This window comes from Lissotriton helveticus, chromosome 5_1, assembly GCF_964261635.1.
Source record: "Lissotriton helveticus chromosome 5_1, aLisHel1.1, whole genome shotgun sequence".
NCBI classification, from domain to species: domain Eukaryota; kingdom Metazoa; phylum Chordata; class Amphibia; order Caudata; family Salamandridae; genus Lissotriton; species Lissotriton helveticus.
This window is the reverse complement of record NC_136065.1, coordinates 84,928,427-84,954,513: the sequence shown is the minus strand read 5'-3', so window position 1 is coordinate 84,954,513 and position 26,087 is coordinate 84,928,427. Positions and strand designations below refer to the sequence as shown.

Genomic DNA, 26,087 nt, shown 5'->3' with positions numbered 1-26,087 from the left:
TCAGATTCTCATAAAATCTCTTTGCATCCTCCAAAAATACCCTTAAGTCCTCAGAAAATTCCTTTGATACCCCTGAAAGTGTAAGTCTGTGGAAAACTTCCCTGTGTCATCCGGAAACTCTTACATTTTCATAATTCTTTCAAGTCGTCGGAAAACTCCTTTGAGTCCTGAAATAATTGCTACAGAAATGAGATGCTGTCCTCATAAACATATTTATATCTTTAAAACTTGACTGAAGTCCTCTGAAGGGTACCCTGAACACAAAGAAAACTAATGCACATTCTGGAAACTTTCGCTCAGATTTTCCTCAATTAGGAATTGTGCAAAAACGTATTCAAGATTTCCTAACTAGGATGCCAACCATCAAAACATCCCTTCAATGACTCCAGACATCATTGAAATGTCATTAAAGCCATATTCAGCCCTCATTCATTAGTAAATTCCCTCCAATGAGAAGAGGCCTCGTCCAGTTCTCATGAACCTCATTGTAATCCTCAGATCTGCTCCTAATCTTAAGAAATCTCTCTCCGGTCTGCAGTGACCTTTCTCCAGTCCATGGCATCCTCTTGACTCTTCAGAAGCCTCACTTCAATCCTCAAACCTCTGCCCGGGTCACTGAACACTCATTCAAGTACTCAGAGACTTCCTTGTGTGTCTTCTGAAACCTCATTTCAATCAATTTTGTCAGTCTTTATCATTTTATGGTAAAAATACTGATTCAAACAATAAACATCAGTGGATCATCGTCATCAGTCACATGTTGTGAACATGCTTCTCTTAACAACGCATGCCTGAACCACGCATGGGTTTAACACACAAGTTTGTGGCAAATACATGATTGGTAAAGAGACATCTGTGGTAAAGAACACATCTCTGCCTAAACCCCTAAAATGTGTCCCTCCTGCAGTGTATTCTACCCGCCTCAGCCCTGTAAACTACCCGACTGCCAATCCTGAGCCTTGAAACCTGTCCCCTTGCCCCAAAAAACTACTGCGACCCCAGCATCCCCACCCGGAGCCCTAAACCCACCCCCTAACACCTACCCCCACCACCCCCAGCCCAACTACCCCCTAGGCCTGAAACTGCCCCTTTCCTGTCCCCTGCTCTGAACCCTAAAACGCAGCCCCCTAAAAACGACTCCAACCCCCAGTACCCCCACCCTGAGCCCTAAAACCATCCCCACCTCCAAAACCTACCCCACCTCCCCAAGCCCTAGCTGTGGTCTCACTAGTCTTTGCACTGTTTTATTTTTTTATTTTTGTAGAAATTCTTTTTATTAAACTGTAGAGAATCAACATTTGTTAGAGACAAATAAAAGATTAACTACCAGTCTCAAAAATACATACATGGATAGTTACATCATGCACTTATTCTTTGAATCACTCAATTATAACCTTTATGGAGTCGCCGGATCTTCAAGAGAGAGGGTACAGGGTGGGACACAAAAATTGCCACAAAAATGTATTCCATTTGCACAATATAGAAGACCACTTTTGGGGACAGCCATGTACAACGTATACAGTTTTTTCTCTGAGCATACACCAGTCCATGTTTTCTTTCCAGGTCACAGCTCCATGCAATAACCCGGAACCCCACAACTGGGCTATATTTCGTTTGGCCACCATCAACTCCAGAGTGACCCATATTTTATCCTTACTATTTAAGTCAGTAGGTTCCCCTACATTTAGCAAGCATCTTTTGGCTTCGAGTAAGACTGGATATGGACACATTCCCACACAGTATGCATGAATGTACCTATTAGGCCGCAGTGTCTTCTGCACAATCCCCCGTCTGTTTTGCCCATTCTGACAAGCTAAGGCCCCGTGATATATATTCTGTGGGGAATCTTAAGTTGGACCAGCTGCAATCTAGAAGAGATTGTGACCTCGCGGGGAGAGGTCACCGCTTCCTGCCATTCCTCATCATCTAGCTCCAGCCCACATCCCTCTCCCAGTGTTCTTGGACCGATTCGAGGGGGTCCAGGGTGTTATTAATCAACTTTTTATAAGTCAAGGATATTGCTTTTGTCGGCAGATAGCCATCGAGCAACCTGTCCTCCAATGGCGAGGATTCCGTGGGAGAGTCGCCCTTTGGCAGACATGACGTTAGCGCATGTCTCACCTGCAAGTACTAATAGTATTCTGTAGCGGACAGCTCGTGTTCCTGTTTCAAATATGCAAACGTGACCACCTCACCCTTTTTCCACAGGTCTACAATCTTTGTGATTCCGATCAGATCCCACTTGTCAAACCCCTTTGTGGTCCTCAGGGCACCCAGCTGTTCCGAGTCCCACAGAGGAGTAGCAAGAGTGAGTTTCCTGTCCCACCGCATACTACAAGTGGCAGCATGCCATATCTGTACCGAGTGATTGGTGGGTCCCGTTAGGGGAAATTTCTGAGGCTTGAGCCTAAAACGTTTGTCCCAATGAGTGTTCATTAGTGTGGCTAACTGTATTAACCCTATCTCAACCCTACTACCCACCACCCTGCTCCCCTGCACTCCGGGCCTCAAACTGCCCATCACTCAACTATGCAGAGTGCCTGTCGCCCTAACTGTGAAGTAAAAGATGTAAAATGTGAGGGGTGAAAAGCTCCGCTGCCCTAATCCTCACCCATTCTATGTTTCTTTTTGTATTCCCTAGGGGGGGGCCAAAAAATAACCATCATGCGTCATATAATAATTACCACTTGTTGTCAACTCCTTTTTTGCCCTATAGGTTCAGTAGACTTCTTCAAGTTCTTGTAGACTATCCTGTTAAATGTGCGGATGAAGTCCTTGATACCTTACATCTCAAGTTTGGTTCTGTCTGTTGATGGGTTCGATACCACCTCTCAACGGGCGTTGTGTTCTGTTGTTCCTCTCCAACCCTCCAGGCAGTCCGCATATGCCTCTGGGTGGTCAAAAATCCAAGCTTTGCCCTCTGTCTCTACACGAAGCCGTTCCGGGAGCAGCATAGCATACTTGAACCCTTTTTCTCTGAGTTTTTTCTTTACCTCTAGGAATGACTGATGCTGTTTCAGTACATTTAAGGTGAAGTCCGGAAAGAAGGAGATTTCTGAGTTCTCAAATCTGAGTGGCGGGGCCACTCTGGCATTTTGCAATATGGCATCTCGGTCTCTGAAGTTCTAAATCTTTGCCAACATCAGTCGTGGAGGTGCCCCAGGTTTCGGTCATCCTCCGGGGACCCTTTCGCTCTCTCCACCACAAATTCTTTTGACAACCCCTTTGGTTGAAGGTGATTGAGTATGAGGTCCTCCACAAACCGGTCCGCCGCGGGACCCTCCGCTTTTTCAGGTACCCCAATTATCCATCCATTATTCTGTCTTGTGCGGCCTTTTTAGTCGTCTAGCTTGTCCTCTGTGATTTTACGAAAGGCCTGCAGATCCTTGATATCTTGCTGTATTTGCGAGGTGTCTCCTATGAGACTGGTGGTGACAATCTCCATTTGCTTCACCTTCTCCCCAATTTTCGTCAGGTCTGCTCTGATGAGTGTCACTTCCCAAGGTATTGCATCCATTCTCTGTTCTAGAGATGAGCGGACCCCGAGATGGCCTCCATTACGTCCTTTAGTGTGAGTTCAGGGAGCTCCACCTCCGGGCTGGCCGCCATTATCCCTTTGTTGTGGTGTTCGGATTCAACAGGTTTTGGCAGGGTCTATTTGTCCAATTTTGTCTGTTGTGACCCTTTCAGGATCCTTTGCACCCGACATAGTTGCTATGGTTGTGCAGGGTCTGCTCCTACTGTTGAGGTCGATCAACGCCACCCGCAGGTGGATGTCACAGGTCTTGACGGATGTCCTAGATATGACTTGATGGCTGCAGGCGCCTGCCTTCTATTCCACAGTGTGGGAATAGTGGAGAGCAATCCGCAGGTTTGAGCAAGGCTGTTACAGCGCAGTTGGAGACTGCCGGAATTGGCTCGAGTTTCATCCACTGCTATGCGATCAGCACTTCATATGTCCCGGTTAGGTGAGTTATTCGCCTCTGTTTGCTGGTGTTCAGGGGCACCCCTTGTGGCCCCACGGCCTCAGATTGTGTTGGGCTCCAGGCAGAGACTGGCTGTTTTTATTTAGTTGATAGGCTGTCTTAAGTGCGCCAGGCCGTACAGATTGTCGAGGTGCTAGGAGCTTCCCTACCGCTCCGTATTCACCACAGTCCCAGCACCTTCATTCTGGCACGTCACCATAAGAAGACCTTTAGGGAGGGTCAAGGTACGGGACCAGGGCAGACCACCGGTTTTCGGAATCCGTGCACCCCAGTTTGGAGAGTTGCGCAGTTGCATCAGCTCTGCCACAATAGTGTCACTCACCACTCTGGTCACGACAGCATCACAGTGTTTCCTTCGTCCCCCGGTGGTTCTGATTTCTTTTCATCGCTTCGGGCTCTGATTTGAGGCCCGACCACTGTATCGCGCAAAGGAGGAGTCGGAGCAGCCCCGGAACCATGCACAGTTACACAGTGTGGCAGTTCCCAGCCTCAGTATTCAGAGAACCGCCTTGGTCAATGCCGATTTCTCTCTTGTTTCGGGGTTCACAGCTTCAGTTTTGGTCTCCGCAGTGTCCACGGGTGTTCTGATGGCCCCCCAGCCTTATGGATGCAGGATCAGTGTGGCGGATCTTAGGGAAGTGATCGGGTGTTCACGGAGCTAAGCAATCTAGCCTCCATTATGCTTCGCGGCAAAGCCACGCCCCAGGCTTGCACTGTTATACCTCCTCCTGTGGTCTCACCAGCTTTTGCAGTGTTGTACCTCCTCCTGGAGTTTTGCAAGGTTTGTGCTGTTATACCTCCTCCTATGGTCTCACTAGTTTTCGCACTGTTGTTCATCCTGTGAACTCACTAGTACCTCCTCCTGTGGTCTCAATTAGTCTCACTCTATTGCACCACCAAGAAATTGGGTTAGTAGTTGAGGAGTGAGAGCCCCACTCAAGCAACAACCACAATCCTTGATAGGGTGAGCCATAAAAATCACTAAATCAGTGCTTAAACCTCTGGTATCTTGACACAAAAGCAGCCAGGCTTAACTTAGAGGCGATGTGTAAAGTATTTATGCCGCACAGAAACAGTAATAAAGCAAGAACACAAAACTAATAAAATCCCAAAACTATTTAGAAACATAGAGTACATTTTAATTAATAAAATGATACCTAAACAACATAAATCTAATAAATCGAACTGAAGTTTTTAATTTTTAAAGTTAATAGTAGAAATAGCCCGAGAAACACATAGCACCAATTTCAGTTATCTGGTAACGAGGAACTGGGATAAAGTTGCAAGTTCAGGACGATAGCAATGGAGTGAGGATTGGACTCAGGGACCAGAGTAGTCCCGCTACAAAGTTACTTTCTCAAGTCCGCGCAACAAGCACTTTCATGTTGGCAGGGGCCTCTCACTTGAAGTCGTTGTGAACGGTTGTTGTCGTAGAGAAGATCAAGTCCCACTGGAGCTTTGCGCTGGCGGTCCATTCTCGGCGCAAAGAAATGACTTCACAGCCAAGAGGAAACCAAAACATCTGTTCCTCACGTTTTCTGTAGGAGGCGCTTCCACTGATGCCAGCTAACAGTCCAGGACAAGAGGTCCCCTGTTGTGGATCAGGAATCGCTTCAGGCAGTGGCCAACAGCAGGTCCAGGCAGGTCAAGTTGGAACTGGTCAGCAGGGCAGTTGTAGGGAGGTCTCTAGAAGCTTGTGGTGTCACTGTAGCTCACACAGGGCATCAGCTGACTAACCCTTGTGATCAAGGCAAGCAGGTCCAGGCCTTTGTTTTCAGACTGTGAAAACAAAGGGGTTAACCCTGTGTCCCTCAGAACCTGGGTACTTAATATTTCAACCAAAATTGGTTCTGTCGGGTACGGACAACAATTTCTTTGTCTTAGAAATCTGAGTTCAACTCAATTTTTAGAACTGGAAAGAACACAACAACAACAGCTCAACCCCCTCTGTAAAGGCCAAAGAGGCCCTTTCTTACACTCAATGAAAAGAAAAGAAAAGCCTTTGAAGTGACTATATATCCTCTTTATATGTTTGTATAAGTCACATTTTTTTACAAAAACTTTTCTGTGTGACGACTGTGTGACGACTGTCAATATCTACAGTATAGTGCAAAACAGTGAAAACAGTGAATAGTGATCACATGTCAATATATACAAAGTTAATACATTCAAATAAAATATACAAAAATACAAAAAATTTCAATATTCTTGATTTACAAAGGCCTCCCTTTGGTGTAAACTTCCTGAACTCTTTTAATTTCTTTTAATTCGATGGAGTTCTAGAGTTTTGGGGCCTGTAGGGAAATGTCTACGTTTCGACCCTGTTAAGCGCCAATTTGTTGGTCGCGGCAGGTCTTTCTCAAGACGAGAATGAGCATGACAGTCTGCAAATGAGTTAAAATAAGGATAATATCATAGGGGTTGTTGTGTGATTTAATGATTTAACTTGTAGCTAGAGCAGTGACCATACTCACCCTAGCGTCAAGTTGCATATATGTCAACTGAAGACACGATTATTTTAACGTCCTCTTGTCTGTAAAGTGAGGAAAAGGACTGTGTCAATCTTTACAGAAAGCCTACCATGTCGAGTTTATAATACTGCATGATGTGCATTTAAAATGACTGAACAGAGTGCGTCTTCTAATGTATTTCCCACTGAATGCGACTAACTTAACAAATCCGGGGAACACAGACACAGAAAAACTTAATTCGAGGTGAAAATAATCCATTTGCGCGTCCTGCGCTATGATACATTAGTTTACAATGGCTGAGTTTAATAAAGCAAGTTACAACTGTTATCAAATCAAAGGATCATTCAATTAAATTGCGACCAAATTACCAGTGTTAGGGCATGTCATGGTACCAACACTGAGGGAGTATCACGACTATGCCGCTTGTAGCCATATGGGATTGACATGACTCCACAGTTTAAAAATTTGTGAGCCGCCGTGAATATTAAAGCTTACCCTAAGTGTCTGAGACACTTCGCTCTGTGTGTAACAGCGTTTCAGTCAGTCACAGAGGGGGTTGAGCTGTTGTTGTGTTCTTTCCAGTTCTAAAAATTGAGTTGAACTCAGATTTCTAAGACAAAGAAATTGTTGTCCATACCCGACAGAACCAATTTTCTTTGTTTTCAGACAGCAATGCAGTCCTTCCAGCAGCAGGACAGCCCTTCTGAATCTTCCACACGACCAGGAGTGTTCTAATGATATGTTTTGAAGGTCCCATTTTCATACTAGTGTCAGCTTTGGGTGGGGAAATTCCCCAACCAACCCTAAAACTGGTTTTGGTCAAGACCATGCCTGATGTCAGGTTCCTTTGTGTGAATCTTTAGAAATGTAATTTGGGAAGGGTCCAGCTTCTCCCCAGCCATTCTTTCAGGCAGGCCCTGCCCCTCACATCCTTTGCTCAGTGTCTGGAAAGAATACACAACCCACAATAGGTGAGCCAATCACAGTCATGTGACTCAGGACACTACTATTAAGGCACAAATGGTTTGTGCGGAAAAATGCCAAATTTCTTGAAAAGTGCAAAAATAACTTTCTAAAAGCGGTGTTTTCAAAATTGTAACTTTAAATTCAACTTCATCATTACAGATGATTTTAAATTCAAATTGATTTGAGTGTAAACACTATTCCCCTATCTGTACTCAAACTGAAGTTATCACTTTTTAACTTTAATATTGTAACCCAGTGTTTGCCCATGGGAGTGATAGGCCTACTCTTTGAAAAATGACTTTAGGAGTTTTTCAATGCTAGGACATGTAAAACGTAAACACCTTTGTCCTACATTTTCAATACAATGCACCCTGCCCTTGAAAGTATCAACAAGCATTTGCAATGCTATAGGGATCACATTTTCAAGAGTTAGAGCTATTGGAGGTGCAAATGACAATGCCTTTTACTTATGTCCTTTAGTCTGCAGTGCAGTGGCCTTTGGGACCTTCTCAGTGGGTAATGCAGTCTGATTCAGGAATATATGCTTGCCCCTGGAAACATTTATTTGCAAATTTCAAAGCTTGAGGACCTGTGATGGCTAACTGAAATGTGACTCCTATGGCTTCCTCCCCAGCTATAGAGGCCATAAAACAATAAAATATACATTTGCCTTTTCTGGTCGTGTATGGCAAACACCATACAAGGAGGCTATGTCCTGCTCTCTGCTAGCTGTAAACATCTGTCTCTTCGCCTTTTTGGAGAATACATCTGACAACCGCAAACCTAGTGGCCCTAAAGGCGTAATGCATGGTGTTATCTCTATCTCAGGTGATTTGATGAGGTACAAATTAGGGGGCTCATTATGATGGAGGATTTTCCGCATCCTCCAGCCCGGCGGAAGCCACCGCCGGCCTGGAGGATGCGGAAAATCCTCTGCGGACCCACCAAAGACCCACCGCCACATTAGGATGGCTGGTGGGTCCTGGTTTCGGTCCGCCGCTTTTCCGCCGCGGTTGACTTACAACCGCGGTGGAAAAGCTGTAACATGGCTGGCGGTGTCTATCAGACACCGCCAGCCATATTCGGATGGCGTAAAAGAGATGCTTTTCCACGGCGGCTTTTCCGCCGTGGAAAAGCATGTGTAACTTCACTGCGGGGGCCCGTTGCGGGCCCCCTGGGTGAAGGGGGGTTGGGGGGTGCACATGGGGGGTAGCTATGGTACCCCCCTGCATTTGTATGCAGTAATCGGCAGGCATCGTACGATGCCTGCCGCTTTCTGCATACAAATGCAATGTATGCATTTTTACCATTGCGGCGGGTGCTGCTTGAAGCCGCACCCGCAGCAATGGTAAAAATAGAGGATGTGACCGCCATCATAATGAGCCCCAAAGTGTCCAGCAAATACCAATAAATGTATAAGTCAATGCTGATATGTTTGAGTCAACCCTTATTCAAAAGACTTGAGATCAGTAATTTAGAAACCATATCAGTTTATTAAAATATTACAGTGCAATACAGAAGGTAAATAAATAGATAGTCTCAATTACATAATATATGAGTCATTGGGACAGACAGCGTGAACAAAATGAGAAACAAAGGTCTAAGTCCAGACTATGCAGCATCCCAAGCGGCTCGAGAAAGGGTCTAAAATATCTCTCTGGCTCCACCGCAAACACGCATCCTTTTATAACAAAATGAACCATAATAACCACAACTTAAATCACGCAGTTGGCATAGGGTATGCAAATATACGGCACATTGTCCAATCAAAATACACATTTTATAATGCCGCCATCCTAGCACTATTTCTCTAAGTTGATAATAATTAGCTCTCCTTTGACCGGAAGTCATCAGACGTTTTACCACAAACCTGGCTACGTAAACAATATCAGCCTTAGGAATGGATAGGACTACAGCGAGTGAGCAGGAAGAGGCAGAGAAAAGAAACAATTCAACTAAAGAGCAGAGAATCAACACAAAGCATCAGGATACATTATGCTTTGAGCAGTGCCACTGAGAAATAAAAACATGGCTATTTCCCAATCCAAGATGGAGTCAGACTAATTGAGGCCTTATTCGCTCATGTCAAGAAAACACAGTTCTGTACTTCACATCATTGTCATTTCAATTGCAAATTTTTTATTTTACAAAGCAAATATTATTTAAACTGAAAATAACACCCACAGGGTAATGCATCTCCTAAGCGACACCTGAAGTTTAAAGTATATAAAAGCTGCCTGAAGTGTGACCTGTCATGTTTCTCATATAATCTTTAAACATGAGCATGCTGACTAGCAGTGTCAGATTTGCTGTGATGTGACAATACCTTTAGTCAGTACCACGTCCAACTCTTCCCATATAAGGCATAGAAACAATAGCACTCCTCCCCAAACCATAATATGGGTCCTTCTGTAATCCATAATGATAGCAGATAACATAACATGTCAATCTTCAAGACTTCTATATTGCGTTGCCTTTCTCTTCCTGCTTAAATTCTAAATGTCTGCAAGGCCAGAGCAACATCCCCCAGTTAGGATTCTTATCAAGCAGCCCTTTGCATTCGTCTCCTTTTAATTTATTTGTTCCTGTAGTGTTTAAGTAGTAAGTTTAGGCACGTACTGTGGAATAAAGTTGCCATGTAAAATTATGTTGGTTAATATTATTCAATGCGTGACTTAAGGTGTATCACTCAAGCGAGGCTACTTGTTAGCTGTCACTATACAACTCACTTTGTATATTTTCAGTTACTTAAATACCATACATATATTCTTGCTACCTGCTCTCATCATAAATTTACAGGTTCACTGATCAAAAAGGCGAAAACTTATTAAAAGTGATAATTTATTTGTTTTGTTTATTTTGCTTTGTGGGTTTTTACAGTGGTGTTGCAAAGGTGCTTTGGGTCCTAATGCAAGAAATCAAATTGGGGCCCTTTCCCCCAGCTTTCAATAAAAAAAATATAAAGCACAACTAATATGAATAGAATGGGCTCCTTGTGCCCCTGGGTTTGGTGCCGCTGCTCCTGCTGCACCCATGAGAGCTACGCCCCTGGTTGTTTACTGTTGTATATAAAAGATGTCCTTGAGTCATGGATATATTTATAGTTGCTTTATTCAGGATACTTACAGGTCTAGTTCTTAAGATGATAATTAAGAGACCCCACCAGGAGTGACCTCCCTGTCACTCAGCCTGTCTCCAACTGCCCTTAGGCTCAGGCAAAACCCCCAACATTCTATGATGTCACCAGGAAATATCACAGTAACATCAAGAGAGCAACAAGGAAATACAAGGCTAAGAGAAAGAGACAAAGTCCCTGTACAACATTTGCATACCTCTCCAGTAAGTTATCGCACGGCGTGCTGTTTGTTTGTAGAACTAATTTGATATATTCTTGCATCAATATGTATATTGCTTACAGAAGCGGTACAATGCCTTTCGACTGTAACAAAGTTCTTGTTCCATAAACATTATTTTTCAAAAAAGTTACCAGAACGGTTGCTTTAGGAAAGAGGGCCGAGCAGTAATGCAACAAAACATTCTTCATGCGTGGGTTTGGTGAGACATTTCCTCATTCACCTCTCGCAGACTACAGCCAATAACCGAGGCGAGAAAAGTTGAAGTTAGTTACCCGGAGTGGTTTCACGTGTACCTCAAAGTACGATACAGCCAAACTGCCTGCACAGCGATGAACCCTTTCTAGGCACAATCTGTGGATGCAGGTGGCTCCTATAAGGCTGTAGCTCTTGTAACATGGCAGGAGGAGGGAGATGGGATGGGAGCACCAGACACAAGGAGGAGTGGGAGGGGCTGCAGTGCCTCATGCCTTCCTACAAACAAAACTTCAACAAGCCCAATTCCTCTTTAAAAGGAAGCCCAAACCAAACGAAAATCCTACCAAAAAAGCACAACTGACAGTGGACATCAAAAAGTGCACAAAGGCTAAAAAAATGCAAGCAACGGAGGGGGAGGTACGGCGCAGGAGGCAGCACTAACACAACTTTGGCATTAAGAGGAGATGGGAAGGAGGAATGCTATATTTAGTATGAAATCTCTTTATTGACAGATTATAGCACATGCATGAATGACACATGACCACCTGGCCCGAACCCTCATTACAGTGCGAGGTATAAAGCTCAAGCAAGAAAACAGACATTTAATTTACAGGCCCTGGGTAGAGGTGGTACCATTTACTAAGGACTTACAAGTACATTAAATGTACCAATCGGGTGTAAACCCACGGTACCATGTTTTCGAAGGAAAATCAGTGGGAGCTGGGGGGACTCTGACTGCACAATCCATGGAGATAAAAGCCCAATGAATTGCATCTAATTTTTTACCCATGAAAGTTAATCCAATGGATGCATTTTAGGTGTAGCATAACCTCAGCCTAGGATTGAATAAAGGGCTTTGGATGCACATCCTCCTCTCCTGGGGACTTCCAGTGCACAGTGGTGGGTCTTATTTAACACATCTCTTTCCACACAACTATATACATAAAGAAGGAGTCCAGGCAGTAATCTTATCTGTCATTAATAGAATGAATCCCCTGCTGATCCTATGGATCCCCAAATAATAAATAAACAGAAAGATCCTATGGATGCCAACAGACCAGTTCAGTGAAAGAAGAAGGAAGAATCCTAAAACGTAACAGTGCCTCGAGGTTACAGCGTATACTGACATGAATTATCCTCTCTGCAGAGGTAGTATGGTGCGCTAACGTCATTAAAAGTTCTAGATCATGAGAGACTGGGTTTACAGTGGCAGGGATTGTGTGTTTATTGATCCAAAGTTCTACAGCAACGATGAAGTGGTTTAAAGATGTAGGTAGTGCGTTCTAATCCCACCAAGGTTTTAGAGCAGTGATGATTGTGATTACAATGTTAGCGGTTGTGTGCTTGTCCCTTCAAGGTTCTAGGGCAGTGATGATGGTGATTACAGTGGCAGGGTTTGTGTGCCTGTCTGCCTCTGTAGTGAGGGTATGTGGGCATATATCTCCCAAAGTACTGCAGCTTTTGAGCATTCATCATTGCTGTTAATAAAATAGATATTGCCCACTTTGATGGTGTGCAGTGAACCCACCCAAGCAGGATAAAAGGATAAGTGTGCCTTGCTGGAATCACAGTTGTGTCGTACAGGTCAGACAGATGCCAGCAGTGTGTAATTCCCTCACTGAGCCCTCTTGTAAAATTGAGGATATATTTTTAGAGGGGATTGTGTTTTAAAGTTTTAGAGCAGTGATGATGGAGTTTGCAGTAACAGAGGTTGTTTGCTAATCCTTCCAAGGTTGTAGAGGAATGATTTAAAATTTTTTGGCCTCATATCACCATCTAGCTAAGTGAGCTGTGAGCCAAGACGCCTTCAACCAGAGTGTCCAGCGTATGTGTCTATTGAATATTTCTTAGAGTTTTGCCCTTTTGTAGGAAGGAGAACCATCCATTTCTCTGCAAGATAGAGGTGTAATCATAGGACGTTACGATTTACTTTGCCATATCGCAAAGGGACGCCATATTTTCTCTACTGAGGCCGACTTGTGGTCCAAGTCCAGTCTACTGACATCTCTTACAGATCTGACCCATTCTATAGCCTTGATGAGTCGGGAGTAACCAATTTCTTACAGATTTTTTTTCTCGCTAGAAATATCAGAAAATATATCAGCGAGGTCTGATCGGAGTTTAATTTGTCCCAGTAAGGGCACAAGTCGATCTCAAATAGGATCAGGCAGGGGCTTCGCAGCCAACAGTTTCTCAAACCATCTGACTTGCATACCCCCAGAAGAAAGCCAATAACGGGCAGTCCACAAACACACATCTATCATCCGCCTCTGTCACTTCACTTGTTATATTTTGATTGTTTCAGCTTGATCTTAGCCAACTTCACTGGTGACCAGTAAGCTCTATGGAGAGTAAACAAATGATTCTTTTTAAGTGGTACTGGTTTGACCAGAGTGTATGACAGATTTCAAGATACTCTCCATAATTTCTCTTTAACCAGCTCCGGAAGATCCTTTTCCCAGTGCAGGTATGGAACTCCCATTTTCTCATCTGCTGCAGAAATAAATATCCAATACCACTGGGAAACCTTTCTTAGGTTGTTGCTTAGCTCTCACCCGCTTGAGAAAGTCCTCCAGCACCGAACCGCTCATCTCTGACAACTTTTGGAATGACCTCCAAGAACATAGCTGCATGTATTTCAATTTTGAAAGCCCCCCCTTCAACAGGTCAGATATCTCTTGGTATGTGATGAGGGCATCACCCTTCCTGAAGGCTCTCCAGGTTGAACATTTGCCATGCTTGAGAGGATAACCAAGTTTATCTTTAAGACCCTCGAGTATTCCAGGAGAGTCCCAAATTGATGCCAGGTCCGCATAGAAATCTATCCAGAGAATTATCCTAAAGAATACCCACACCCTCAGGGATGTTAAGAGCATCTTCAAATTTTCGTGTTTAAAAACGTTTGGGTACCCAAACTTAAAGGAAAACTTATTCAGACCTAAATGCTCCAACATAGCTCCATACAATTGACCCATTTAAGAATTGTCTAGTTCTCCAGCCAACAGCTGGGAATTCTTGAACTGGAAGGCATAACAATGGGTTTGAAAATCCGGAAGAGTCAGCCCTCTTGCTTCAGTCACCTCCGGAGCTTTTTACATGAGATCCTGGCTCCCCTCGATACCCATATAAAGCTGCTGACCCTCCCTTGCTTCAGTCCCTCCTTCTTTCATGAGCTCCTGGCTCCCCTGGATGCCCAAATAAAGCTGCCACCCTCCCTTGCAACGTTTGCAAAAGCTTTTTGTGGAAGGGAAGTGGTTTAGTGTTAAACAAGAAGGTCACCTTCAGGAAGAACCAGCATCTTAATGATGTTCACCCTCCCACAGATACCGAGGGGCAGCTTTTCCCATCATCTTGTAAGGAGAGCATCTATATCATGGTGTTACTTGATAATGAAACATCTTTGAAAAACTAGAGATGAGGCCTTTGACAAAACAGGGACAGTTTGTTTAATAAAACAAAGCGGCCGGGAGAACAGTCACAGCCACAGGGTCGAGGACTGTCTCAAATTACAATCGATCTGTAGCATTCCTGTATACAGTTTATTATAGGCAATAACATGTTTCTTGTGATCCTTGTATGGTGAGGATTGTAAGTTGCTGCCTCTAGAGTCCTAAATTAATTTTAATGGATAATACTGGTGGCCTTGACCTTGCTTGGACACAATGTGGCCAGAGGTTAACGTGTCCAGATGTCTGGCATGGTGAGCGTGTGATCACTGCGTGTGCTGTATTCTGATTAGCTCTGTGTTACTAACTCATGTGGCATCCGCCTTTATGGTGCTTTGGGAGTGTGTGCACCTTATCCAGCCATTCGTACTTTATTGGGGCCAATCTCCCTTGACCCTTGTAGTGTTTCTGCGTCTCTCTGTGGGATTGATCTAAGGTTTCCTGGCCATGCACTTGTCTGCCGGCTATGTGCCACCCCACGTGTGACCTGCCAATTAATAACCTCAGACCTAGGTCCCAGTGCTTGCCTGACTATGTATTTGCAAATCGAGATTGATGTGGAGTTTCCAACGGGTGAATTTGTTAATAAGAACCTTAGGTTTGAGGCATATGAGCTGCAGATTCTACACTTTGCGTTAGATCGCCACCTGGTATTGGGCTCGGATGATTGCATGTTGTTGTCATCTTGGAAGAAGTCTTTTGTAGTCCGAAGATAGATGACTCCTCCCTTGTACGAAAGTGCGCATGGTCATCAGCTCCATCCTTAGATTGTTTTTTTCCGCCACTGGGTTCGGATGAAATTTTTCCGCTCCGGTTCGAAATCTACTTTTTAAGTACTTCGAAGCGCAAAAACTTATTAAAACTTCACCTAACTACTTTCCATATCAACAAACATCATATCGACTCCGTCAGCTCGATTCCGTTCGTTGACGCGGGCCGTTGGGCCTATCCATGCCGTGAGGCCTACACCTGATGGAAAGGACGCCGTTAAAAAGATGCCAAGAGTGTGGAGCAAAGTTTCCACACAGTGACCACCACAAGGTCTGTAACATGTGCTTATCGCCAGAACACGACGAATCCAGCTGTACAGTCTGCGTGTCCTTTCCATCCAAGAACACCATTCGAGATCGGAGAATCCGTCGACACGACATGCAGAGATCAGCTCCGGAACCGGTGGATATCTTCGACGAAGAGGTCCAGCTTGTTCCCGAAGAAGATTCCGATGATCTCCAAATCGTCGTATCAGAGGTAGACGACTCAGATGACTCCATACCATCGGGTCAGCGCGTGAGTACTATTGCCCAGCACTCAAATAGAAGGCAAAGGTCAATATTCCGCCTCAGGGGCCCAGTCGCGACCGAAAGGATACTTCGAATGCCCTGCCATCGAGCCCGGCTCCGAAGAAAATACTCAAGCCTTCTGGTAGCTCCTTACCGAGCAAGCCGCACGTGCCGATCCCACCAGCTCCCTAGGCACCGAAACCGAAAAAAGTCTCGGCTCCGAAACCGGCGACTTCTAAAGACAAAACTATGAAGCCAGCGTCCGACGCCTCGAAGCCGACGAGACCAGCTTCCACTCCGAAGCCATCATCTTCGGTACCAAAACCTACAAGGCCTGATACCGGTGCGCTCAAACCCTCGAAACAGCCTACAACTCCGAAAACAACACCTTCGGTGCCGAGATCTACCCCAAAGGACACAGTAACAACTCCTAAGGCTAAAGACATGCAGCAACCACACCCGGAGCCGGCAAAGGTTTCGCAAGGAGGAGAACTTTTCCAACCTGATCCTCTACAAAAGAAGATCTACATTGACCCAGAAACATGTCATGTATCCACCACACCACACAGGAAGAGGAAGTCCGATACAGCACCTACACCTGTAGTGCCTACCAAGAAGAAGGACTCTGCCACATCTCCTATGCACCCTTCTTCTCCTATACTTCCTTCTCCTTCATCTCCTGCTCCTCTTAACAATTCACCTCAAATTTCTCCTAAACATTCTCCTCTTCATTCTTCACATTCACCTAAAAATGATGATGAGTACAGCCTAGGGGGAGGGGTCGACCCAGATGAGCCTTTCCCCATCCCTATTGATGATCGAGACTGGGGTTACCCAAACCCACAACATGTGCCAGATATTCCTGACCCACAGTCATATCCATCAAAACCTTCTCCCCCAGAAGATAATATTAGTTTTATACACCTGCTGAACAGGGCTGCCATTTACCATGGGGTCACTATGCATTCTGATGAAGCAGAGGAAGATTTTTTGTTGGATACATTTGAACAATCGCAAAGGTCTGTTCAAATTCTTCATATGATTAAAGGGTTCATCAAACATGCTCCAGCGGTATTTAAAGATCCTGTACGTGCTAGGATCCTAAATCCTAGAATTGAGAAAATATACAGGCCTGCACCTGGGGATCCAGCCTACGTTAAAGGACAACTACCCTTAGATTCACTAGTTGTCTCACATGCTAGAAAAAGGGCAAACTCACAGACGTCAGGTGAAGCACCTCTACCTGACAAAGAATCTAAGGTTGATAGATGCTTCGGGCAAAAGAATAGCTGCACAAGCTACCAATATATGGCGTATAGCTAACACACAAGCCCTCCTTGCAAGATATGGCAGGGCTCATTATGACCAGTTGGAGAAACTACTAGAGAATCTACCTGGCCAATATAAGGTGAGGGCAAACCACCTTATACAAGAAGGCAAATTAATTTCAAATGCCTCAATCAAGTGTGCACTTGATGTAGCAGACACTGCTTCTAGAGCTGTAAACACTAGTGTCCTACTTAGAAGACATGCGTGGCTATGCATTTCAGGATTTAAGCAGGAAGTGCAAACTACCATCTTAAATCAGCCATTTAACCAACATCAATTGTTTGGACCAGAGGGAGACACGGCACTTGAAAAAATGAAGAAGGATACAGATACAGCCAAATATATGGGAGCTTTGCACTCCACACAAGCTAGAGGCTCCTTTCGTCGCTCCTTCTATAGATGAGGCTCCAAACAAACTGTAGCAGACAATACAACAACATCCTCTAGCAAAGGATATTTTAGAGGAGGATATAGAGGCAACAACAACAAGGGAAGAGGTCGGGGTAACAATAATAATCAAACCTCTTCCACCACAAAACAGTGACTTCCCTCTGCTCCCCCAACAGCATTCCACTACTGTGTGGGGGCAGATTAACACAGTTCCTACCTGCCTGGAATTCCATCACAACAGACAGGTAGGTAAAACAAATTATCCAGTATGGTTATTGCCTTGAACTTACAGCAACCCCTCCACACATACCACCCAGGCAGCATCCAATGTCTGCAGAACACCTTACTCTGCTCAAACAAGAAGTCCTTTCACTTCTTCAAAGGACGCAATAGAAATAGTTCCTTTACAACATCAAGGCACAGGGGTTTACTCGCTGTATTTTCTAATACCCAAAAAGGACGGGGCACTAAGACCAATTCTCGACCTCAGGCCCCTCAATCGTTATATACAATCGGATCATTTTCATATGATCACTTTACAACAAGTGCTCCCTTTGCTGCAACATGGCGATTTCCTTACAACACTAGAAATAAAGGACGCCTACTTCCACATTCCTATACATCCTGCTCACAGGAAGTATCTAAGGTTTGTACTGGAAGGACAACATTATCAATTCAAGGTCCTTCCATTCGAAGTTACAATTGCACCATGAGTATTCACAAAGTACCTAGCAGATGTAGCAGCACCTCTCAGAACACAACAAATACATGTCTTCCCTTATCTAGACGATTGGCTCATAAAAGCCAAGTCATTCAATCAGTGTGTCCAACACACACATCAGACAATTCTAACATTGCACGACTTAGGGTTCACAATCAACTACACCAAGTCGCACCTGCAGACCTCTCATGTACATCAGTATTTAGGGGCTACAATAAACACGTCTACAGCTCTAGCTTATCCCAATACAGCAAGGGTACAGAGCATTCAAGCCTTAGTCACAAACTTCCAACATCAACACTCTCTCCAAGCCTGAGTGTTCATGAGACTAATAGGCATGATGGCATCTTGCATCTTCATTGTGCCATATTCAAGACTGCAGACGCGTCCGTTACAGGAATGTCTAGCACAACAATGGAATCCGGCTCAAGGGCAACTAACAAACCTGGTGTTGGTAGACAGCCGCACACATCGCTCTCTGCAGTGGTGGAACACCAAAAACTTGACAAAGGGGCGGCCGTTCCTCGAACCTATTCCACAAATAATACTCACAGCAGACGCATCTCTCACAGGATGGGGAGCCCATCTCCTACATCATACAACTCAAGGGCAATGGAATATTCAACAAAGATCGTTCCATATCAATCATCTAGAGCTGCTAGCAATATTCTTAGCACTCAAAACATTCCAAGTACAAGTACAAAACAATGCTGTCTTAATCCCGATGGACAACATGACAGCCATGTACTATATACACAAAAAGGGGGGACACGCTCTCTACAACTGTCCCAGCTTGCACAGAAAATTTGGAGATGGGCCATTCCACAAAACATATATCTGCTAGCAGAGCACCTTCCAGGAGTTCACAATCAGATAGCAGATCTGTTGATTCGGCAGACACAACAAATTCACGAATGGGAACTATATCCGCAAGTTCTTCAACCATTCTTTCACAGGTGGGGCCATCCAGACATAGATCTGTTCGCCACACACGAAAGCGCAAAATGCCCAACCTTCGCCGCCAGGTTTCCACACCCATTGTCCAAGGGCAATGCAATATGGATGAACTGGTCAGGCAGATTTGCGTACGCTTTTCCGCCGCTACCACTAATACCACTAATAGTGAGCAAGCTACGACAACAGTTGCTCAAACTGATTTTAGTAGCTCCCACATGGGCACGCCAACCGTGGTACACAACTCTGCTAGAACTATCCCTAGATCCACACCAAAAGCTACGTCTGACACCATCCCTGCTTCGCAGAACCATGGAGACGTCAGACATCCAGACCCAAATCAACTGAATCTGGCGATCTGGCTCCTGAAGTCATAGAGTTTGGTTATCTTAACCTACCACCAGACTGTTTGAACATCATTAAAGAGGCCAGGAGACCTACTACTAGAGCTTGCTATGCTGCTAAATGGAAGAGATTTGCCATTTATTGCAACAATAAGCAGATTGATCCTCCGGATGCTTCTATCCAAAATATAATTTGCTACCTTCTACATTTACAAAGATATAACTTGGCATATTCATCTATACGCCTACATCTTGCAGAAATTGCAGCATATTTACAAAACAGACAACATCTGTCTCTTTTTAGAGTGCCTGCCAATAAAGCATTTATGGAAGGATTAAAAAGATCATTCTCCCCAGGTTACCACCTTCTCCAGTGTGGAACTAAACGTTGTTCTTACAAGGCTCATGGGACCACCTTTTGAACCTCTACACAAATGTGAACTACAATTCCTCACATGGAAAACAGCTTTGCTTATTGCTATTACCTATCTTAGGAGAGTAAGTGAGATACAGGCTTTCACTATACAAGAACCATTCTTAGAACTACACCGTAATAAGGTGGTTCTAAGAACTAATCCTAAATTCCTTCCAAAAGTCATTACTCCTTTTCATTTAAACCAATCTGTAGAGTTACCTGTGTTTTTCCAAAACCCTGACTTTGTAGCAGAAAGAGCTCTTTACACACTAGATGTTAAAACAGCTCTTCTCTACTATATAGATAAGACTAAATCTTTTCGTAAAACAAAATAAATGTTTGTATATTTCTCTCCACCAAATAAAGGCAACCCCATCTCTAAAGCTGGAATTGCAAAATGGATTGTAAAATGTATACAAATATGCTATCAAAAAGCAAACCATACATTAACAGTTCCTCCTAGAGCGCACTCCACACGCAAACTAGGAGCCTCTATGGCTTTCTTAGGGAACATCCCCCTAGAACACATATGCAAGGCAGTAACATGGTCTACAACACACACCTTCACTAAACACTACTGTGTTGATATGCAAGCCAAGCAGCAAGCTGCAGTAGGCCAAGCTGTTCTAAAAACTCTTTCAAACTACTGCAACAGATACAGGTGACCACCGCCAGGGGAGACACTGCTGCACAATCGATGCAGAGTGTAGAATCTGCAGCTCATACGCCTCGAACGGAAAATGCTACTTACCAGTATGCATCTGTTATGGGCATGTAGAGCTGCAGAGTACTACACGCCCTCCCGCCTCCCAGGGACCTGTATCTGTTCCAGTTTTATCTTAATTAGATGCACACGCATGGACATCCTTTCTTTACTTCTACTAACTCCATCATTTCCCATCTTGGCAAAAAACAATCTAAGGATGGAGCCGATGACCGTGCGCACTATCGTCCAAGGGAGGAGTCACCTATCTCGTGACTACAAAAGACTTCTTCCAAGACGACAACAACATGCAATCATCCGAGCCCAACACCAGGTGGCGATGTAATGCAAAGTGTAGTATCCTGCAGCTCTACATGCCAAGAACAGATGCATACTGGTAAGTCGCATTTTCCTTAGGTTTACAAACTGATATTTCCTCCAAACTAGTTTGAAGCCCTACCATTGCCCTACCTTTTCTTTAGCCCATTTCCTAATCTCAGTCTTCCTCTTACAGATTAGATACCCTAAAAGACCCCCAAAATCTCTGGCATGCATCTCAAGCTTAGGAACAGAGAGCTCTCGGTTTGATGTACACAGAACTATGTCCTCAGCATACAGTGCTATTTTGGTTGGTAACCCTGCAGCTTCAAAGGGAAGAATGGTCTTATCATGCCACACCATCTGGGAAAAGAGCTCAATATGTAGACGACACAGAATTGATGATAAAGGACACCACTGTCTAGTACTCCCGGATTTCTAAAACGAAGCTGTAAGTTTATCATTAACCAAAATATTGACTGCTGGCACCTTACATAACACTTGTACAACTCCAATAACATTCTTGCTGAAACCATAATTCTGCAATACCTCTCAAAGATAGACCCAAATACAGCTATCAAAAGATTTAGCAGCATCAATTCTTGTGATTGTCAACAAGAAATTAAATGCCTCAGCCGTATCATTAGCACAGATAAGTCAATGGGTTAATTCATACAGCTGTCTGTCAGCACCAGCCCCTGTGATCAAAATGGATCAACGTTTGTGAGACATCTGCCAAACTCTTAGCCAAGATTCCTGTGATAATTTTGTAATCATAGTTCAATCACAATATAGCTCTGTAGGAATCTGCTACCCTAGCATCTTTACCCAGCTTAAAGATCATAACCACAGTTGCCTGATATTAGGGAAGGGGGAATTGAACAGCCCTAAATTAAAATTAAATAAAGATACCCAGAAAGGGACCAAAGAGATTAATAATGTATTATAGAATTCAGATGGGATCCCATCTGCGCTGCTGCTTTCCCTTTACTGAGCCTCCTAACCTGTTCCCTTATCTCTCCCTCTGTGATCCTTCCCCTAAGGCCTAAAATATGCTGTTCTGTAAAACATGGGAATTTTTGTTTTGCAAGCAGTTTTTCATGACTCTGGGTTCTGGGTTCAAATCTTCCTTATATATCTCACTAAGGCTACCTAACATGTTGGTTGCAGAGGAATGGTGACACAGTTTACGCTGGCAGGGATTGGGTGTGGCAGTGTTGTGTTGTGGGTGCTGGCAGGAATTCACATGGACCCCACTTAAGGTATTTATTAAGTACTAGCTTACCCGTCGCGCGTTGCTGCGACCTCCGAAGAAAGGAAATTCAAGGAAACTCGTTATGATAACATTCAATTTACATTGTGTCATTTTTAAAAAAACGTATTCATTTTAATATGGAAAACATTTCAAAGTGTTGTTTTAATTCTATTTATTTATTTGAGTGCTTGTGGATACACGATTTTTTATTTTTCTGTCTGGTGCGTACATCAGTATTCGAAAGATTATGAGGGCCCTGGGGGACGATATTTAAAAAATTTGTATGCCAGAAACCTACGCGGGAGAGTACTCAACAACTTCCCAAAGTTTCATGGTGATCGGATGAATGGTGTAGTAATGCATAAAGGACAGACAGACAGACAGACAGACAGACAGACTGACCACCGCTCCTATAAGACCCACGTGTAGAACTCCATTGCATCATATGAAGCACGCTGGTCTGACTGAGCTATCTGCCTTAGAACACCCACATCCTGTCATAAGATATTGAATGTGCTTTTGGATATCATTAGAACTTTGACTGTTGTGTATGAACAGTAACTCACACCGAGCTCTAGTCCGCAGGCGCTGCTCTTAATACTGAATCTTATTTGAAATGCAGGTCTTATGTGATGTTCATCCTTTGTTATTACAGGTGTGATAATGTGAAGATTCAGTGCCGAGAGGTGGTGAAGAGTTATAAAGGTAAATATCCTTGTGATGAGGAGCTTTTATATTACTGTTCATGAATATGATGGGGTGTGGTATGGGATGGTGTGGTATGGTATGGTATGGTATGGTATGGTATGGTATGGTATGGTATGGAATGTTATGGTGGTATGGTATGGGATAGGAAGGGAAGGGATGGAATGTGATCGCATGGTGTGGTATGGAATTCTATGTTATGGAATGTTATGGTGTTATGGTGGTATGGTATGGAATGTTATGAAGGGATGGTGTGGTGTGCTGTGGGGTGGGATCATGGTATAATATGGAATAGAATGGTATGGTATGGTATTTAATGGTAATGTGCACTCGAGTCGGGGTACAGTTGATTTGTTTCTGTAAACTTTGTCTTTTTCAGATTTTTCTAGAAGTTTACATCTCTGCATTCTTTATACGTGCTGCTGTATTTCCTGGGTTTAAATCATTCTTTTCACTTCGACATTCATGCTGAATTTGCCAGAAATTCAGATGCGGTAATTTCATACCTCACATTAATGATACTGCTTGAATGGACATCTGCAAACAACTCTGTTATTGCAGTATTCTGAGATTTTCACTATTGAATGGGAAATTATCTCAGAAATAGATATTTGCCGCATAACACATTCTATGTTCCAGAGTTCTAGCACCTACACAGACACAGCTAATGCACCTACACTTACACAGATTGTGAACCTACACTGACCTAACGCATACATCTACACTGGACTAGCACATGCACCTATTCGCACCTATTGCATATACCTACACTCATCTGTCGCATGCTTTACAGTGACCTAGTGCATGCATCCACACTGGCCTAGTGCTTGCACCTACACTGACCTATTGCCCGCACATAGTTTCTAAATCTTCCCTCACAGTCTACAATCGTACCTTGCACCCTCTGCAGTGCCCGTCGCATCATGCACATCTGCGATCATGCCATGCAGGCACACACACCACACTAGCCAACATTAGAGTACTGCTGCACTGATGTCTGCAGATAATTCTTAAATTCCATTTGTCATTTTCTAGCTACAATTTCTGTAATTTCTGCCAAGGCGGAATGTATCCCCGCTAATATCTGGTGCAGTGGTACAGCATGTGGTAATACTGCATGTGGCTATGCTGCATGTGGCTATACTGCATGTGGTAATGCTGCGCGTAGTTATGCTCCATGTGGCTATACTGCATTAAAGTGATACTGCATTAAAGTGATACTGCATTAAAGTGATACTGCACGTGGTAATACTGCGCGTGGTTGTGCTGCGCGTGGTTGTGCTGCGCGTGGTTATGCTGTTAAAAAGATGCGTACTCCTGTGATGCGTCCCTAACTAGCTGTACTTAAATGTACCTAGCATGTGTATAGGTGTTAAGCCAAGAATCCCTCTAGGATTTAGTCATCCCCGTTACCTGAAGTGAGAGACTATGGGACTCCGCTCTGGTCTCGAGCCGGACACCCCGCAAGGGATGTTAGACCACTGCGAGCTGGAGTGTCTGCATGCAGGAACCTCAGCGTCTCTGGCCAGTGTGTCGTCCGGGAAAGATGTGATGTATATATAGCCCTAGGTCTCCCAGGGGTCCTACCTCGCTGTATTACTGTGTCGGCCTAAGGATGATGTCGGGCATGAACTTTATACATAGATATTTTACAGGAGATGGTCGTCCTGCTGTGCTTCCAAGAATCCTCATGCATAATGTATGAGATCTTGAACCAGGGAAAAGCCGTGTTCTGAAAGCGGTGTCGTAAGAGGTCAGTCCCTGTTAACCATGACAAGTGTAATGTAGGGAAGAATATAGGTGAAGGGTAATAAAGTTACCAGGACCTATATTATGGTACCTGTATGGAATATAACAGTAATACTGCATGTGGTAATGCTGCATGTGGCTATACTGCACGTGGCTATACTGCACGTGGCTATACTGCACGTGGCAATACTGCACTTTGCAATACTGCATGTGGTTATACTGCAGGTGGTAATACTGCAAGTGGTAATACTGCACCTGGTAATACTACATGTGGTAATACAGTGTCACTTGAAATACCAAATGGGCAGAAACTTACATTTTGTGTCAAATTGATGTTGACACAAAACTGTAAATAGGAATCTTTGGACTGTGGCTTCTGACAGGGTGGTGGAGTTCAGTAAGATGTTATGGCTCAGCCCCTATAGTGTTTCTACAGGATACCTGGGTCTCAAATAAGTCTTTAAATAATCAGACACCCACATTGTAACCGTGTTTGTTCCCACTGTAACTTTCTAACCCACAAATGATGTGCTGTGCTTCATTTCCCTAAATACTGGGACTTTAGAATACATTCATTGAGAAAAGTGAAAACCCTGCCGCACAACATTGTAGTTTTGACTTCACTAGAGCTTAGCTCAGGCCTGGCACCGGCCTCTGTTTGAAGGTAATTAGGTTAAAATGATCAGACATTCCTAAGACTAGACAGGGGTCCTGCAAACATGTCCCTGAGATTGGACCTCCAAAGAGATGGACCTCGGCTTTCTGACCTTCACGTTACAACCAAATGTCTTTCTTCCACACCACGTCTAATCAGAACCTTAACTGCGCCCCCCCCAAATCCTGGATTAGGTCCAGTAGGAATAGGGAAGCGTTGTCTGTAGACCGCTAAAGCTGAAGGCAGTGTCTGCAAAGTCTGTGGGAATTTAAAACACATGGGGTCCAACAACAAGATCTGCAGAGTGGTATCTGCATGAGTTTACCTGCTGCGGTCTTACACCTGTAATAACAGCTGTATCTACACTCACTAATTCTACTAATGCCAACCAATCAAAGCATCCCTAAAGGATGGTATCTACCTCGGCCACTAAACTAGTACAGTTTACGTTCTAGTAGCTCTGTCATTCTGTACCATCTGATACTGTGTGCTCACTAGTACAGTATACATTGTAGTAGTTAATTTACTATGTATCATCTAATGTAGTGTACCGACTAGTACAGTATACCTTAGGGTAATTCGACCACTCTGTACAATCTAATATAGTATACTAACGAGTACAGTATAACTTTGAGTAGCTCTGTCACTCTGTTCCATCTAATGCAGTGCACTGACTAGTACAATATACCTTAAACTAGCTCTGCCACTCCGTACCATCTAATACACTGCACCGACTAGTACAATAGGATAGGATGCCATTTATAAAGCGCACCTATACCCTAGGGTGTCAAAATGCTAAACAGACAAGCAGGACTCTAAGACGAGAAGTACAACAGCAGAATTAAAGAG

General features: G+C 43.9%; 1 protein-coding gene across 1 annotated transcript in view; it reads left to right on the top strand.

Annotated features, from left to right (window-relative positions):
- Positions 1-26,087, top strand: part of LOC144754169 (E3 ubiquitin-protein ligase TRIM39-like) — a 159,980-nt gene that overhangs the window by 50,725 nt on the left and 83,168 nt on the right. The window contains exon 5 of the mRNA XM_078641750.1: positions 22,785-22,834. Within this exon, the coding sequence (XP_078497876.1) occupies positions 22,785-22,834 (50 nt within the window). The remainder of the gene's footprint in view (positions 1-22,784; positions 22,835-26,087) is intronic.